Consider the following 16,027-nt stretch of genomic DNA (forward strand, 5'->3'; position numbering starts at 1 on the left):
CACAAGTTTATCACTAGGAAATCTCAGACGTAAAATATATTGGAATTGGAGACAAAACTGAAGGGAAAATGCCCCAAGAACAAGCAGGAACTGTAGACCTTTGCAGTAGAGGCCTGGCAGAGCATCACCAGGGATGAAACCCAGCGTCTGGTGAGGTCTATGCGTTCCAGACTTCAGGCTGTAATTGACTGCAAAGGATTTGCAACAAAGTATTAAAAAGTGAAAGTTTGATTTAGGATTGTTTAGTTTGTCCCATTACTTTTGGTCCCTTAAAAGTGGGGGGCACATATAGAAACCATTGTAATTCCTACACCTTTCACCTGATTTGGATGTAAATACCCTCAAATTAAAGCGGAAAGTCTGCAGTTGAAGCACATCTTGTTTGTTTCATTTCAAATCCATTGTGGTGGTGTATAGAGCCCAAAATATGAGAATTGTGTCCATGTCCCAATATTTATGGACCTGACTGTAGAAAGTGATATGTTAATTATACTCCCTTAGTGTGAAATGGACAAGCCTTTGTGTAGAGGAGGTATTATTGTGTGCTTCTATGTAACACAGGTGAGCTTGTTTTACAGAATTTCCTATATATATATGCTAAATCAGACTGTTTGGGACAATAAACTGGGTTGCGATATTATACGTAAAAGCGAAACAGAAACTGCTTTATCCAGTTGTTTAACTCCTTTTGAAATGTAATCTGTATTTATTTATATATGAGATATCCTTTCCTTACCCCAATATGCTACAAAAAACATGTATCCGTTCCATCATCTCCCGACTGAACTACTACAACCTCCTGCTACCTCACACATCCTGCTACCTCCTGCATTCCCCTCACACAACTACCCAGCTTCTGTCCATCCCATCCATTCCCTCATCTCCAACCTTCACTGCTGCAACCTTCTGCTACCTGGTATCCCCCTCACATATCTATCCAGCTTCTGTCCATCTCATCCATTCCCTCATCTCCAACCTTCACTGCTGCAACCTCCTGCTACCTGGTATCCCCCTCACATATCTATCCCGCTTCTGTCCATACCATCCATTCCCTCATCTCCCGCCTTCACTGCTGCATCCTCCTGCTACCTGGTATCCCCCTCACACATCTGTTCTCACTTCTGTCCATCTCATCCATTCCCTCATCTCCCACCTTCACTGCTGCATCCTCCTGCTAGCTGGTATCCCCCTCACACATCTATCTCCGCTTCTGTCCATCTCATCTATTCCCTCATCTCCAACCTTCACTGCTGCATCCTCCTGCTACCTGGTATCCCCCTCACACATCTGTCCCCGCTTCTGTCCATCTCATCTATTCCCTCATCTCCCATCTTCACTGCTGCATGATCACACTAGTGGAACTGCAACATCTCATCCATTCCCTCATCTCCCATCTTCACTGCTGCAACCTCCTGCTACCTGGTATCCCCCTCACACATCTACCCCGCTTATGTCCATCTCATCCATTCCCTCATCTCCCGCCTTCACTGCAGCATCCTCCTGGTATCCCCCTCACACATCTGTCCCCGCTTCTGTCCATCCCATCCATTCCCGCATCTTCCGCCTTCACTGCTGCATCCTCCTGCTACCTGGTATCCCCCTCACACATCTATCTCCGCTTCTGTCCATCCCATCCATTCCCTCATCTCCCGCCTTGACTGCTTCATCCTCCTGCTAGCTGGTATACCCCTCACACACCTATCCTGCTTCTGTCCATCTCATCCATTCTCTCATCTCCAACCTTCAGTGCTGCAACCCCCTGCTACCTGGTATCCCCCTCACACATCTATCTCCGCTTCTGTCCATCTCATCCATTCCCTCATCTCCCGCCTTGACTGCTGCAACCTCCTGCTACCTGGAATCCCCCTCACACATCTGTCCCCCCTTCTGTCCATCTCATCCATTCCCTCATCTCCCGCCTTGACTGCTGCAACCTCCTGCTACCTGGTATCCCCCTCACACATCTATCCCGCTTCTATGCATCACAGCCATTCCCTCATCTCCCACCATGACTGCTGCATCCTCCTGCTACCTGGTATCCCCCTCACACATCTGTCCCCGCTTCTGTCCATCTCATCCATTCCCTCAACTCCCATCTTCACTGCTGCATCCTCCTGCTAGCTGGTATCCCCCTCACACACACATCTATCCTGCTTCTGTCCATCTCATCCATTCCCTCATCTCCCGCCTTGACTGCTGCAACTTCCTGCTACCTGGTATCCCCCTCACACATCTATCCCGCTTCTATGCATCTCAGCCATTCCCTCATCTCCCACCATGACTGCTGCATCCTCCTGCTACCTGGTATCCCCCTCACACATCTGTCCCCGCTTCTGTCCATCTCATCCATTCCCTCATCTCCCATCTTCACTGCTGCATGATCACACTAGTGGAACTGCAACATCTCATCCATTCCCTCATCTCCCATCTTCACTGCTGCAACCTCCTGCTACCTGGTATCCCCCTCACACATCTACCCCGCTTATGTCCATCTCATCCATTCCCTCATCTCCCGCCTTCACTGCAGCATCCTCCTGGTATCCCCCTCACACATCTGTCCCCGCTTCTGTCCATCCCATCCATTCCCGCATCTTCCGCCTTCACTGCTGCATCCTCCTGCTACCTGGTATCCCCCTCACACATCTATCCCCGCTTCTGTCCATCCCATCCATTCCCTCATCTCCCGCCTTGACTGCTTCATCCTCCTGCTAGCTGGTATACCCCTCACACACCTATCCCACTTCTGTCCATCTCATCCATTCCCTCATCTCCCGCCTTGACTGCTGCATCCTCCTGCTAGCTGGTATCCCCCTCACACATCTATCCTGCTTCTGTCCATCTCATCCATTCTCTCATCTCCAACCTTCAGTGCTGCAACCCCCTGCTACCTGGTATCCCCCTCACACATCTGTACCCGCTTCTGTCCATTTCATCCATTCCCTTATCTCCCGCCTTCACTGCTGCAACCTCCTGCTACCTGGTATCCCCCTCACACATATATCTCCGCTTCTGTCCATCTCATTCATTCCCTCATCTCCAGCTTTCACTGCTGCAACCTCCTGCTACCTGGTATCCCCCTCACACATCTGTCCCCACTTCTATCCATCTCATCCATTCCCTCATCTCCCACCATGACTGCTGCAACCTCCTGCTACCTGGTATCCCTCTCACACACCTATCCCAATTCTGTCCATCTCATCCATTCCCTCATCTCCAACCTTCACTGCTGCATCCTCCTGCTACCTGGTATCCCCCTCACACATCTGTCCCCGCTTCTGTCCATCTCATCCATTCCCTCATCTCCCATCTTCACTGCTGCATCCTACTGCTAGCTGGTATCCCCCTCACACACACATCTATCCTGCTTCTGTCCATCTCATCCATTCCCTCATCTCCCGCCTTGACTGCTGCAACTTCCTGCTACCTGGTATCCCCCTCACACATCTATCCCGCTTCTATGCATCTCAGCCATTCCCTCATCTCCCACCATGACTGCTGCATCCTCCTGCTACCTGGTATCCCCCTCACACATCTGTCCCCGCTTCTGTCCATCTCATCCATTCCCTCATCTCCAGCTTTCACTGCTGCATCCTCCTGCTACCTGGTATCCCCCTCACACATCTATCTCCGCTTCTGTCCATCCCATCCATTCCCTCATCTCCCGCTTTGACTGCTGCATCCTCCTGCTACCTGGTATCCCCCTCACACACCTATCCTACTTCTGTCCATCTCATCCATTCCCTCATCTCCCGCCTTGACTGCTGCATCCTCCTGCTAGCTGGTATCCCCCTCACACATCTATCCTGCTTCTGTCCATCTCATCCATTCTCTCATCTCCAACCTTCAGTGCTGCAACCCCCTGCTACCTGGTATCCCCCTCACACATCTGTACCCGCTTCTGTCCATCTCATCCATTCCCTTATCTCCCGCCTTCACTGCTGCAACCTCCTGCTACCTGGTATCCCCCTCACACATCTATCTCCGCTTCTGTCCATCTCATTCATTCCCTCATCTCCAGCTTTCACTGCTGCAACCTCCTGCTACCTGGTATCCCCCTCACACATCTGTCCCCACTTCTATCCATCTCATCCATTCCCTCATCTCCCACCATGACTGCTGCAACCTCCTGCTACCTGGTATCCCTCTCACACATCTATCCCAATTCTGTCCATCTCATCCATTAACTCATCTCCAGCTTTCACTGCTGCATCCTCCTGCTACCTGGTATCCCCCTCACACATCTGTCCCCGCTTCTGTCCATCTCATCCATTCCCTCATCTCCCGCCTTCACTGCTGCATCCTCCTGCTACCTGGTATCCCCCTCACACATCTATCCCCGCTTCAATCCATCTCATCCATTCCCTCATCTCCCGCCTTCACTGCTGCATCCTCCTGCTACCTGGTATCCCCCTCACACATCTGTCCCGCTTCTGTCCATCTCATCCATTCCCTCATCTCCCGCCTTCACTGCTGCATCCTCCTGCTACCTGGTATCCCCCTCACACATCTGTCCCCGCTTCTGTCCATCTCATCCATTCCCTCATCTCCAGCTTTCACTGCTGCAACCTCCTGCTAGCTGGTATCCCCCTCACACATCTGTCCCCGCTTCTGTCCATCTCATCCATTCCCTCATCTCCAGCTTTCACTGCTGCATCCTCCTGCTACCTGGTATCCCCCTCACACACCTATCCTACTTCTGTCCATCTCATCCATTCCCTCATCTCCCGCCTTGACTGCTTCATCCTCCTGCTAGCTGGTATACCCCTCAAACACCTATCCCACTTCTGTCCATCTCATCCATTCCCTCATCTCCCGCCTTGACTGCTGCATCCTCCTGCTACCTGGTATCCCCCTCACACATCTATCCTGCTTCTGTCCATCTCATCCATTCTCTCATCTCCAACCTTCAGTGCTGCAACCCCCTGCTACCTGGTATCCCCCTCACACATCTGTACCCGCTTCTGTCCATCTCATCCATTCTCTTATCGCCAACCTTCACTGCTGCAACCTCCTGCTACCTGGTATCCCCCTCACACATCTGTCCATCTCATCCAGTCCCTCATCTCCCGCCTTCACTGCTGCATCCTCCTGTTACCTGGTATCCCCCTCACACATCTATCCTGCTTCTGTCCATCTCATCCATTCCCTCATCTCCCGCCTTGACTGCTGCATCCTCCTGCTAGCTGGTATCCCCCTCACACATTTATCCTGCTTCTGTCCATCTTATCCATTCCCTCATCTCCAACCTTCACTGCTGCAACCTCCTGCTACCTGGTATCCCCCTCACACATCTGTTCTCGCTTCTGTCCATCTCATCCATTCCCTCATCTCCCGCCTTGACTGCTGCATCCTCCTGCTAGCTGGTATCCCCCTCACACATCTGTTCTCGCTTCTGTCCATCTCTTCCATTCCCTCATCTCCCGCCTTCACTGCTGCAACCTCCTGCTACCTGGTATCCCCCTCACACATCTACCCCGCTTCTGTCCATCTCATCCATTAACTCATCTCCAGCTTTCACTGCTGCAACCTCCTGCTACCTGGTATACCCCTCACACACCTATCCCACTTCTGTCCATCTCACCCATTCCCTCATCTCCCACCATGACTGCTGCATCCTCCTGCTACCTGGTATCCCCCTCACACATCTACCCCGCTTCAATCCATCTCATCCATTCCCTCATCTCCAGCTTTCACTGCTGCAACCTCATGCTACCTGGTATCCCCCTCACAAATCTGTCCCCGCTTCTGTCCATCTCATCCATTCCCTCATCTCCAGCTTTCACTGCTGCAACCTCCTGCTACCTGGTATCCCCCTCACACATCTGTCCCCGCTTCTGTCCATCTCATCCATTCCCTCATCTCCCACCAAGACTGTTGCATCCTCCTGCTACCTGGTATCCCCCTCACACATCTATCCCGCTTCTGTCCATCTCATCCATTCCCTCATCTCCAGCTTTCACTGCTGCATCCTCCTGCTACCTGGTATCCCCCTCACACATCTGTCCCCGCTTCTGTCCATCTCATCAATTCCCTCATCTCCCACCAAGGCTGTTGCATCCTCCTGCTACCTGGTATCCCCCTCACACATCTATCCCGCTTCTGTCCATCTCATCCATTCCCTCATCTCCAGCTTTCACTGCTGCATCCTCCTGCTACCTGGTATCCCCCTCACACATCTGTCCCCGCTTCTGTCCATCTCACCCATTCCCTCATCTCCAGCTTTCACTGCTGCATCCTCCTGCTACCTGGTATCCCCCTCACACATCTGTCCCCGCTTCTGTCCATCTCATCCATTCCCTCATCTCCAACCTTCACTGCTGTATCCTCCTGCTACCTGGTATCCCCCACACACATTTATCCCGCTTCTGTCCATCTCATCCATTCCCTCATCTCCCGCCTTGAGTGCTGCATCCTCCTGCTACCTGGTATCCCCCTCACACATCTGTCCCAGCTTCTGTCCATCCCCTCATCTCCCGCCTTGACTGCTGCATCCTCCTGCTACCTGGTATCCCCCTCACACATCTGTCCCCGCTTCTGTCCATCTCATCCATTCCCTTATCTCCCGCCTTGACTGCTGCATCCTCCTGGTATCCCCCTCACACATCTATCGCTGCAGAATGACGGATCACATAACGATAGGTTCTGGGAAAACCCTCCGTTACGCCTGACAAATCTGTGATAATAATCATTAACATCAGACAACTCACTTCTCCTCCGTAGGGGTAAGCCCGGGGATCCCACATGCCTGCCTGGAAGACTAAGAGGGTATATAAAAAACAGGGAGACGTTAGAATACAAGCAAAATACAGTCACAATGACTAAAGCATAATAACTAGATTGCTGATAAGGGAACTGTGATAATATGGATGTGAGGAACTTTGGCAGCAAAGATTTAATGACATCAGGGCAATCATGAGGAAATCCACATCCGCCATTATCCTACGCGGACGCAATAATGATGGCGCTAAAGCCGTTACTCTGCACTGCAAATGCCGTTACTGACAGGTGGTCATTACAATCACTAATACAACGGTCGGACTTTTCTTGTCTATCTTCCTAGCCCAATAGATAGATAACGCGTGGTATTATTTCTGCATTTTCACCCACAATCACCGCTAAATGCTGACGTGAGGTCCTGTATTCTGAGTAACAGTAACTAAACGCCATAATTAGCGCAGCAAAAACCTTCATCTAACTTGGTTTACGGGATTTGCCATTATCTGCAGAATTACAGATAAATGAATCATTACTACATACCAACATGGCGCAAGTCTAAGGAACACCTCCACCCTGGAATTTACCAGGGTTGAAGACGCGGAAATTTGGACCCGGGTTGACTCTCTCACACAGACAAAATACCCGTGTTGATCTGCAAATTACTGGGTGGAAATTCTCGAACCAGTAATTTGCTCGTCTGTGTGAAAGGGGGGGGGTCATACAGAGCCCGGCAACACGACTCGCCACTGAAGAGCCGGGTAATCGACAGGCTTGCTATCCGAAAGTGGTATTAGAATGGGGCTGCGTGGAGGCAGGTGCTCAGTCATTTTATACGTTAAAGTGCACTTGTATTATACCTGTGACTGCGCGCCTGCGCCCGGCGAGGCGGCATTGCAATGTGTTCCCACGTTCTAAGAGGGTAAAAGTCTCCTTACATGAACGCAGATACAGAGCCCAAGCTTGGGATAGATGGTGCAAGGTCTTACTTATACTCTGCATTATTTAGGCAATTATGAAGGCACCACAGAGCATCACGTGTCAGGCCCCACCGCTAGAGCATCACGTGTCAGGCCCCACCACTAGAGCGAGGTTTGGGATGCATCATGGCGGTAAGTCAGCGCTCAGGACGGTAGGGGGGGACGTGGTATAAACCGTATACTCACTGTGCGCAGCATAAGCAGATGAGATACCTGCCGGCTAGGAGAACTGGTTCATGTACATTTAAATGACAATAGTGATCACACTAGTGGAACTGCAACATGGAGAATATTATTCCAAGAACAAGAAACAGATCAATGTTCCAGCAGCGTTACACGGAGTAATACGGGATCGTCTGTAGTATTATTGTTAATTACATACAATTCACATTAACACAATGATTTTCATGCAAGACAGACCTTAGGGGGTAATTCAGAGTAGATCGCAGCAGCAAATTTGTTAGCAGTTGGGCAAAACAGTGTGCACTGCAGGTGGGGCAGATGTAACATGTGCAGAGAGAGTTAGATGTGGGTGGGTTATATTGTTTCTGTGCAGGGTAAATACTGTCTGCTTTCTTTTTACACTGCAATTTAGATTTCAGTATGAACACACCCCACCCAAATCTAACTCTCTCTGCACATGTTACATCTGTCCCCCCTGCAGTGCACATGGGGGGTCATTCAGAGTTGATCGCACGTACCAACTTTTTGCTGCTCGTGTGATCAACCTGACGCCGCTTATGGGGGAGTGTATTTTAGCATAACAGGGCTGCGATCGCTTCAAGTAAAACAAGACTAGCCGTGCAGCTACTTACCCAGTGCAACGGATCCAGCGATGAAGGTCCCGGCTGTGACGTCAGACATTCGCCGTCCAAACGCCTGGATCCGCCTGTGTTGGACTCACCACACCTGGAAAACGGTGAGTATCCGCCCTGGAGCGCCTCCCGCCTGTCCGTCTTCTTGTGAACACCGCTGCAATAACTTTTCTCGCTGGCATCGTTGCCCGCGTGCGCAATGCGACTGCCATGCATGTGCATTTCCGTCCCGTTCGCACCGCAGCGAAGAACCGCTGCATGCGAACGGGTCAGAATGACCCTCATGGTTTTGCCCAAATGCTAACAAATACAGCCGGCACCACCGCTACCATGCTACCTGCAGCCGGCACCACCGCTACCACACAACCTGCACCACCGCTACCACGCAACCTGCAGCCGGCACCACCGCTACCACGCTACCTGCAGCTGGCACCACCGCTACCACACAACCTGCACCACCGCTACCTGCAGCTGGCACCACCGCTACCACACAACCTACACCACTGCTACCACGCAACCTACAGCCGGCACCACCGCTACCACGCTACCTGCAGCTGGCACCACCGCTACCACACAACCTGCACCACCGCTACCACGCTACCTGCAGCTGGCACCACCGCTACCACACAACCTGCACCACCGCTACCACGCAACCTACAGCCGGCACCACCACTACCACGCTACCTGCAGCTGGCACCACCGCTACCACACAACCTGCACCACCGCTACCTGCAGCTGGCACCACCGCTACCACACAACCTGCACCACCGCTACCACGCAACCTGCACCACCGCTACCACGCAACCTGCATCTGACACCACCGCTACCACACAACCTGCACCACCGCTACCACGCTACCTGCAGCTGGCACCACCGCTACCACACAACCTGCACCACCGCTACCACGCAACCTGCACCACTGCTACCACGCTACCTGCAGCCGGCACCACCGCTACCACACAACCTGCAGCTGGCACCACCGCTACCTGCACCACTGCTACCACGCTACCTGCAGCCGGCACCACCGCTACCACACAACCTACACCACTGCTACCACGCAACCTACAGCCGGCACCACGCTACCTGCAGCTGGCACCACTGCTACCACGCTACCTGCAGCTGGCACCACCGCTACCACGCAACCTGCACCACCGCTACCACGCTACCTGCAGCTGGCACCACCGCTACCACACAACCTGCACCACCGCTACCACGCAACCTGCACCACGCTACCTGCAGCCGGCACCACCGCTACCACACAACCTACACCACGCAACCTACAGCCGGCACCACGCTACCTGCAGCTGGCACCACCGCTACCACGCTACCTGCACCACTGCTACCACGCTACCTGCAGCCGGCACCACCGCTACCACACAACCTACACCACTGCTACCACGCAACCTGCAGCTGGCACCACTGCTACCTGCAGCTGGCACCACCGCTACCACACAACCTGCACCACCACTACCACGCTACCTGCACCACTGCTACCACGCTACCTGCAGCCGGCACCACCGCTACCACACAACCTGCACCACCGCTACCACGCTACCTGCACCACTGCTACCACGCTACCTGCAGCTGGCACCACCGCTACCACACAACCTGCACCACCGCTACCACGCTACCTGCACCACTGCTACCTGCAGCCAGCACCACCGCTACCACACAACCTGCACCACCGCTACCTGCACCACTGCTACCACGCTACCTGCAGCCGGCACCACCGCTACCACACAACCTGCACCACCGCTACCTGCACCACTGCTACCACGCTACCTGCAGCTGGCACCACCGCTACCACACAACCTGCACCACCGCTACCACGCTACCTGCACCACTGCTACCTGCAGCCAGCACCACCGCTACCACACAACCTGCACCACCGCTACCTGCACCACTGCTACCACGCTACCTGCAGCCGGCACCACCGCTACCACACAACCTACACCACCGCTACCACGCTACCTGCAGCCGGAAGCACTGCTACCACACAATATAATGACTGGCATTAGAGATTCTTCCTCCAGGAACGGACCCCTGACTGACCCCTGCCCCCATTACCGGGTACAGGTACAGCACCGCTCCCACCAGCAGCAGCAGGAAGGTGATGGCGAATATAGCGAAGTCCAGCATCCCGGAGACTGCAGGAGAGGCCCAGCACACAGAGATACCTCGGGGGTCAGCAGGTGAGAGCGGCCCGGCACACAGGAACACCCCGGGAGGGTCAGCAGGAGAGGGAACGTCCGGCGCACAGACCCTGGGGGAGCCAGACGTGTCCCAGCTCTCTTCGCAGCTCGGTCATCGGCTCCGCCTCCTGGCACAGACACGGCAAGTCGATCTGGCATTCCGGAACTGGCTACATTGCTATCAGGCAGGGTAGTGACGACACGCCTCACGTGACCAGACCTTAGCCCCGTGGCTACTTCCGGAGAGGGGGAGGAGCTCCGCGGCACGTGACACGCCCATGGATTTTTTTATTTTTTATATCTTTATTTACAAATCCTCCAGACGAAGCTCGCCCGCCAATCACGATGAGGCTGCTGCCTGTCACGCCTCCTCTGGGCAGGCTCCGCCTTCCGCATTCTGCCATTCATCCGGATTAGCTCCCTGAACACACGTGACGTAGCAACCTGGCGAATGACGTCATCTTTCAAAGTGGCAAGCCCGCTCTGAAACAAACTGCTGGGAGAGGAGAGAGTAGACCCCGGCAGCGGAGCCAGGACGAGCCCGGGCGGTGAGACACAGTGTTCCCGCTGCCATACTCTGCCTCTGACTGCGGCGCAGTGTGTATAATAAGCTGTACCTGGTGCAGTGTGTATAAGATGCTGTACCTGGTGCAGTGTGTATAATAAGCTGTACCTGGTGCAGTGTGTATAATAAGCTGTACCTGGTGCAGTGTGTATAAGATGCTCTACCTGGTGCAGTGTGTATAAGATGCTGTACCTGGTGCAGTGTGTATAATAAGCTGTACCTGGTGCAGTGTGTATAATAAGCTGTACCTGGTGCAGTGTGTATAAGATGCTGTACCTGGTGCAGTGTGTATAAGATGCTGTACCTGGTGCAGTGTGTATAAGATGCTGTACCTGGTACAGTGTGTATAAGATGCTGTACCTGGTGCAGTGTGTATAATAAGCTGTACCTGGTGCAGTGTGTATAATAAGCTGTACCTGGTGCAGTGTGTATAAGATGCTGTACCTGGTGCAGTGTGTATAAGATGCTGTACCTGGTACAGTGTGTATAAGATGCTGTACCTGGTGCAGTGTGTATAATAAGCTGTACCTGGTGCAGTGTGTATAAGATGCTGTACCTGGTGCAGTGTGTATAAGATGCTGTACCTGGTGCAGTGCGTATAAGATGCTGTACCTGGTGCAGTGCATATAAGATGCTGTACCTGGTGCAGTGTGTATAAGATGCTGTACCTGGTGCAGTGTGTATAAGATGCTGTACCTGGTGCAGTGTGTATAAGATGCTGTACCTGGTGCAGTGCGTATAAGATGCTGTACCTGGTGCAGTGCATATAAGATGCTGTACCTGGTGCAGTGTGTATAAGATGCTGTACCTGGTGCAGTGTGTATAAGATGCTGTACCTGGTGCAGTGTGTATAAGATGCTGTACCTGGTGCAGTGTGTATAGGATGCTGTACCTGGTGCAGTGTGTATAAGATGCTGTACCTGGTGCAGTGTGTATAGGATGCTGTACCTGGTGCAGTGTGTATAAGATGCTCTACCTGGTGCAGTGTGTATAAGATGCTGTACCTGGTGCAGTGTGTATAATAAGCTGTACCTGGTGCAGTGTGTATAAGATGCTGTACCTGGTGCAGTGTGTATAAGATGCTGTACCTGGTGCAGTGTGTATAAGATGCTGTACCTGGTGCAGTGTGTATAAGATGCTGTACCTGGTGCAGTGTATAAGATGCTGTACCTGGTGCAGTGTGTATAGGATGCTGTACCTGGTGCAGTGTGTATAAGATGCTGTACCTGGTGCAGTGTGTATAGGATGCTGTACCTGGTGCGGTGTGTATAAGATGATGTACCTGGTGCGGTGTGTATAAGATGCTGTACCTGGTGCAGTGTGTATAAGATGCTGTACCTGGTGCAGTGTGTATAAGATGCTGTACCTGGTGCAGTGTGTATAAGATGCTGTACCTGGTGCGGTGTGTATAAGATGATGTACCTGGTGCGGTGTGTATAAGATGATGTACCTGGTGCGGTGTGTATAAGATGCTGTACCTGGTGCGGTGTGTATAGGATGCTGTACCTGGTGCGGTGTGTATAGGATGCTGTACCTGGTGCGGTGTGTATAAGATGCTGTACCTGGTGCGGTGTGTATAAGATGCTGTACCTGGTGCAGTGTATAAGATGCTGTACCTGGTGCAGTGTATAAGATGCTGTACCTGGTGCAGTGTGTATAAGATGCTGTACCTGGTGCAGTGTGTATAAGATGCTGTACCTGGTGCAGTGTGTATAAGATGCTGTACCTGGTGCAGTGTGTATAAGATGCTGTACCTGGTGCAGTGTGTATAAGATGCTGTACCTGGTGCAGTGTGTATAAGATGCTGTACCTGGTGCAGTGTATAAGATGCTGTACCTGGTGCAGTGTGTATAAGATGCTGTACCTGGTGCAGTGTGTATAAGATGATGTACCTGGTGCAGTGTGTATAAGATGCTGTACCTGGTGCAGTGTGTATAAGATGCTGTACCTGGTGCAGTGTGTATAAGATGCTGTACCTGGTGCAGTGTGTATAAGATGCTGTACCTGGTGCAGTGTATAAGATGCTGTACCTGGTGCAGTGTATAAGATGCTGTACCTGGTGCAGTGTGTATAAGATGCTGTACCTGGTGCAGTGTATAAGATGCTGTACCTGGTGCAGTGTGTATAAGATGATGTACCTGGTGCAGTGTGTATAAGATGCTGTACCTGGTGCAGTGTGTATAAGATGCTGTACCTGGTGCAGTGTGTATAAGATGCTGTACCTGGTGCAGTGTGTATAAGATGCTGTACCTGGTGCAGTGTATAAGATGCTGTACCTGGTGCAGTGTGTATAAGATGATGTACCTGGTGCAGTGTGTATAAGATGCTGTACCTGGTGCAGTGTGTATAAGATGCTGTACCTGGTGCAGTGTGTATAAGATGCTGTACCTGGTGCAGTGTGTATAAGATGCTGTACCTGGTGCAGTGTGTATAAGATGATGTACCTGGTGCAGTGTGTATAAGATGCTGTACCTGGTGCAGTGTGTATAAGATGCTGTACCTGGTGCAGTGTGTATAAGATGCTGTACCTGGTGCAGTGTGTATAAGATGCTGTACCTGGTGCAGTGTGTATAAGATGCTGTACCTGGTGCAGTGTGTATAAGATGCTGTACCTGGTGCAGTGTATAAGATGCTGTACCTGGTGCAGTGTGTATAAGATGATGTACCTGGTGCAGTGTGTATAAGATGCTGTACCTGGTGCGGTGTGTATAAGATGCTGTACCTGGTGCGGTGTGTATAAGATGATGTACCTGGTGCGGTGTGTATAAGATGTTGTACCTGGTGCGGTGTGTATAAGATGCTGTACCTGGTGCGGTGTGTATAAGATGCTGTACCTGGTGCGGTGTGTATAAGATGCTGTACCTGGTGCAGTGTGTATAAGATGCTGTACCTGGTGCAGTGTGTATAAGATGCTGTACCTGGTGCAGTGTGTATAAGATGCCATACACTCCAACATTTTACACACAAAAATCGTTACAAATTAGAAAAGGGGCGTGGTCACGGGTAAAGGGGCGTGGTCACGCCCCTTTTCCTATACTTTCAATGGAAGTTTGGAGAGTCAAAAATAGGTACAGACCATAAAAAAAGCTACTGTACCTATTAAAAAGGTACAGTTGGAAGGTATGAGATGCTGTACCTGGTGCAGTGTGTATGAGATGCTGTACCTGGTGCAGTGTGTATGAGATGCTGTACCTGGTGCAGTGTGTACGAGATGCTGTACCTGGTGCCGTATGTATTATTATTATTATCCTTTATTTATATGGCGCCACAAGGGTTCCGCAGCGCCCAATTACAGAGTACATAAACAAATAATCAAACAGGAAAACAGCAACTTACAGTTGATGACAGTATAGGACAAGTACAGGGTAAATAAACATAGCTACATCAGCAGATGACACTGGAATAAGTATCAGGTGGCAGAAGACTGATGGATTTGGTGCAGCTGAAGATTATTAAAGTAAGAAAAGGGTAAGCACATGAGGGAAGAGGGCCCTGCTCGTGAGAGCTTACATTCTAAAGGGGAGGGGTAGACAGACAGGAGTGAGACAGATGGGGTACATAGAGAACGTGGAACAGAGGTTTAGGATGAGATTTGGCTGGGTTTGGTGAAGAAGTGGTTCTTGAGAGCCCGTTTGAAGTTTTGTAGAGAGGTGGAGAGTCTGAGGGGGAGAGGTAGGGAATTCCAGAGAAGTGGTGCAGCACGTGAAAAATCTTGGAGGTAGGAGTGGGATGAAGTAATCCGTAGGCAGGAGAGTCGGCGAGCATTAGCAGAGCGAAGAGGACGGGTGGGAGTGTAGAGCGAGATAAGATCAGAGATGTAGATGGGAGAGGAGTGGGTGAGGGCTTTGTAAGTAAGTGTGAGAAGCTTGAAATGGATTCTGAAAGGGAAGGGGAGCCAGTGAAGGTCTAGTAATACCCCTTTTCCACTAGCTGTTTTTACCCGTGTTTTTGCACGGGGGCGCGCATCGACACGGATTTTTAGTAGGTGGAAACGGGTCAACACGGGTTGAGTGACCCGGGAATCCAACCCGGCTATTTACCTGGGTAGAACACGGTAATGACACGGATAGCGGTGCAGTGGAAACGGTCATTACACGTGTTTTCAGACCCGAGTAACGCTCTGAGACGCTGATTGGCTGCTTCTGGGGCACTGGAAGATGATGTCATCCCTGGGAGACACGCTGGGCACATGCAGGCACCGCAGCAGCAAACAACACTACGCTGGGCACATGCAGGCATTGAGGCAGCTTGCAAACAAAACACTCTGAAGTCGCGCTGGGTACATACAGATATTTTTATTGCAGCAGCTTCCAAACAAACAGACAATATACAGCAGCAGAAGCTCCAGCACAGCAACATGGCTAGCCATACCTGGTCAGACACAGAGACCAAAGAGCTGCTTAATATTCGGGGAGAGGAAGAAATAAGAAGGCAGGTGACTGGAACAGTTAAGGATGCTATCGTCTACAAGAACATATCCCTTATGCTGGCAGAAAGGGGCATCCAAAAAACCCAGCAACAAGTCGTTAACAAATTGAAGGCACTACGCAGACAATTCACCAAAGTACACGACCATAACCGCAAGAAAAGTGGTGCTGGGCGTATGGAATGGCCATATTATGACCTATGCTATAGTGTCTTCGGCAAAACTGCGATAACAAATCCCATAGCACTATCATCATCCAGCTCTGCCAGATGTCAGTCGACGAGGACTGTGATGAAACACAGCACAGCCTTCCCAGCTCACAATGCAGCCCATCA

The 16,027-nt window shown here is 51.5% G+C and overlaps 1 protein-coding gene and 1 long non-coding RNA gene across 4 annotated transcripts in view; one reads left to right on the forward strand and one right to left on the reverse strand.

The window, feature by feature from the left end:
• The window catches only part of LOC134944080 (cytochrome P450 20A1), a 43,887-nt gene extending 32,935 nt beyond the window's left edge, over positions 1 to 10,952 (reverse strand). The window contains exons 1-2 of one of the 2 annotated variants that reach the window (XM_063932648.1): positions 10,687 to 10,952; positions 6,708 to 6,757 (exon numbers count right to left, since the gene is read on the reverse strand). In XM_063932648.1, coding sequence (XP_063788718.1) covers positions 6,708 to 6,757; positions 10,687 to 10,860 — 224 coding nt within the window. In that variant the 5' untranslated portion in view covers positions 10,861 to 10,952. Of the gene's footprint in view, positions 1 to 6,707; positions 6,758 to 10,576 lie in introns of both variants that reach the window. The other variant, XM_063932649.1, reaches the window with a different exon arrangement.
• A 153-nt stretch (positions 10,953 to 11,105) lies between these two features.
• The window catches only part of LOC134943214 (uncharacterized), a 53,948-nt gene continuing 49,026 nt past the window's right edge, over positions 11,106 to 16,027 (forward strand). For both annotated transcript variants that reach the window (XR_010181427.1, XR_010181428.1), the window contains exon 1: positions 11,106 to 11,249. This is a non-coding gene — a long non-coding RNA (uncharacterized LOC134943214). The remainder of the gene's footprint in view (positions 11,250 to 16,027) is intronic.

Source organism: Pseudophryne corroboree, chromosome 7 (assembly GCF_028390025.1).
Source record: "Pseudophryne corroboree isolate aPseCor3 chromosome 7, aPseCor3.hap2, whole genome shotgun sequence".
NCBI classification, from domain to species: Eukaryota; Metazoa; Chordata; class Amphibia; order Anura; family Myobatrachidae; genus Pseudophryne; species Pseudophryne corroboree.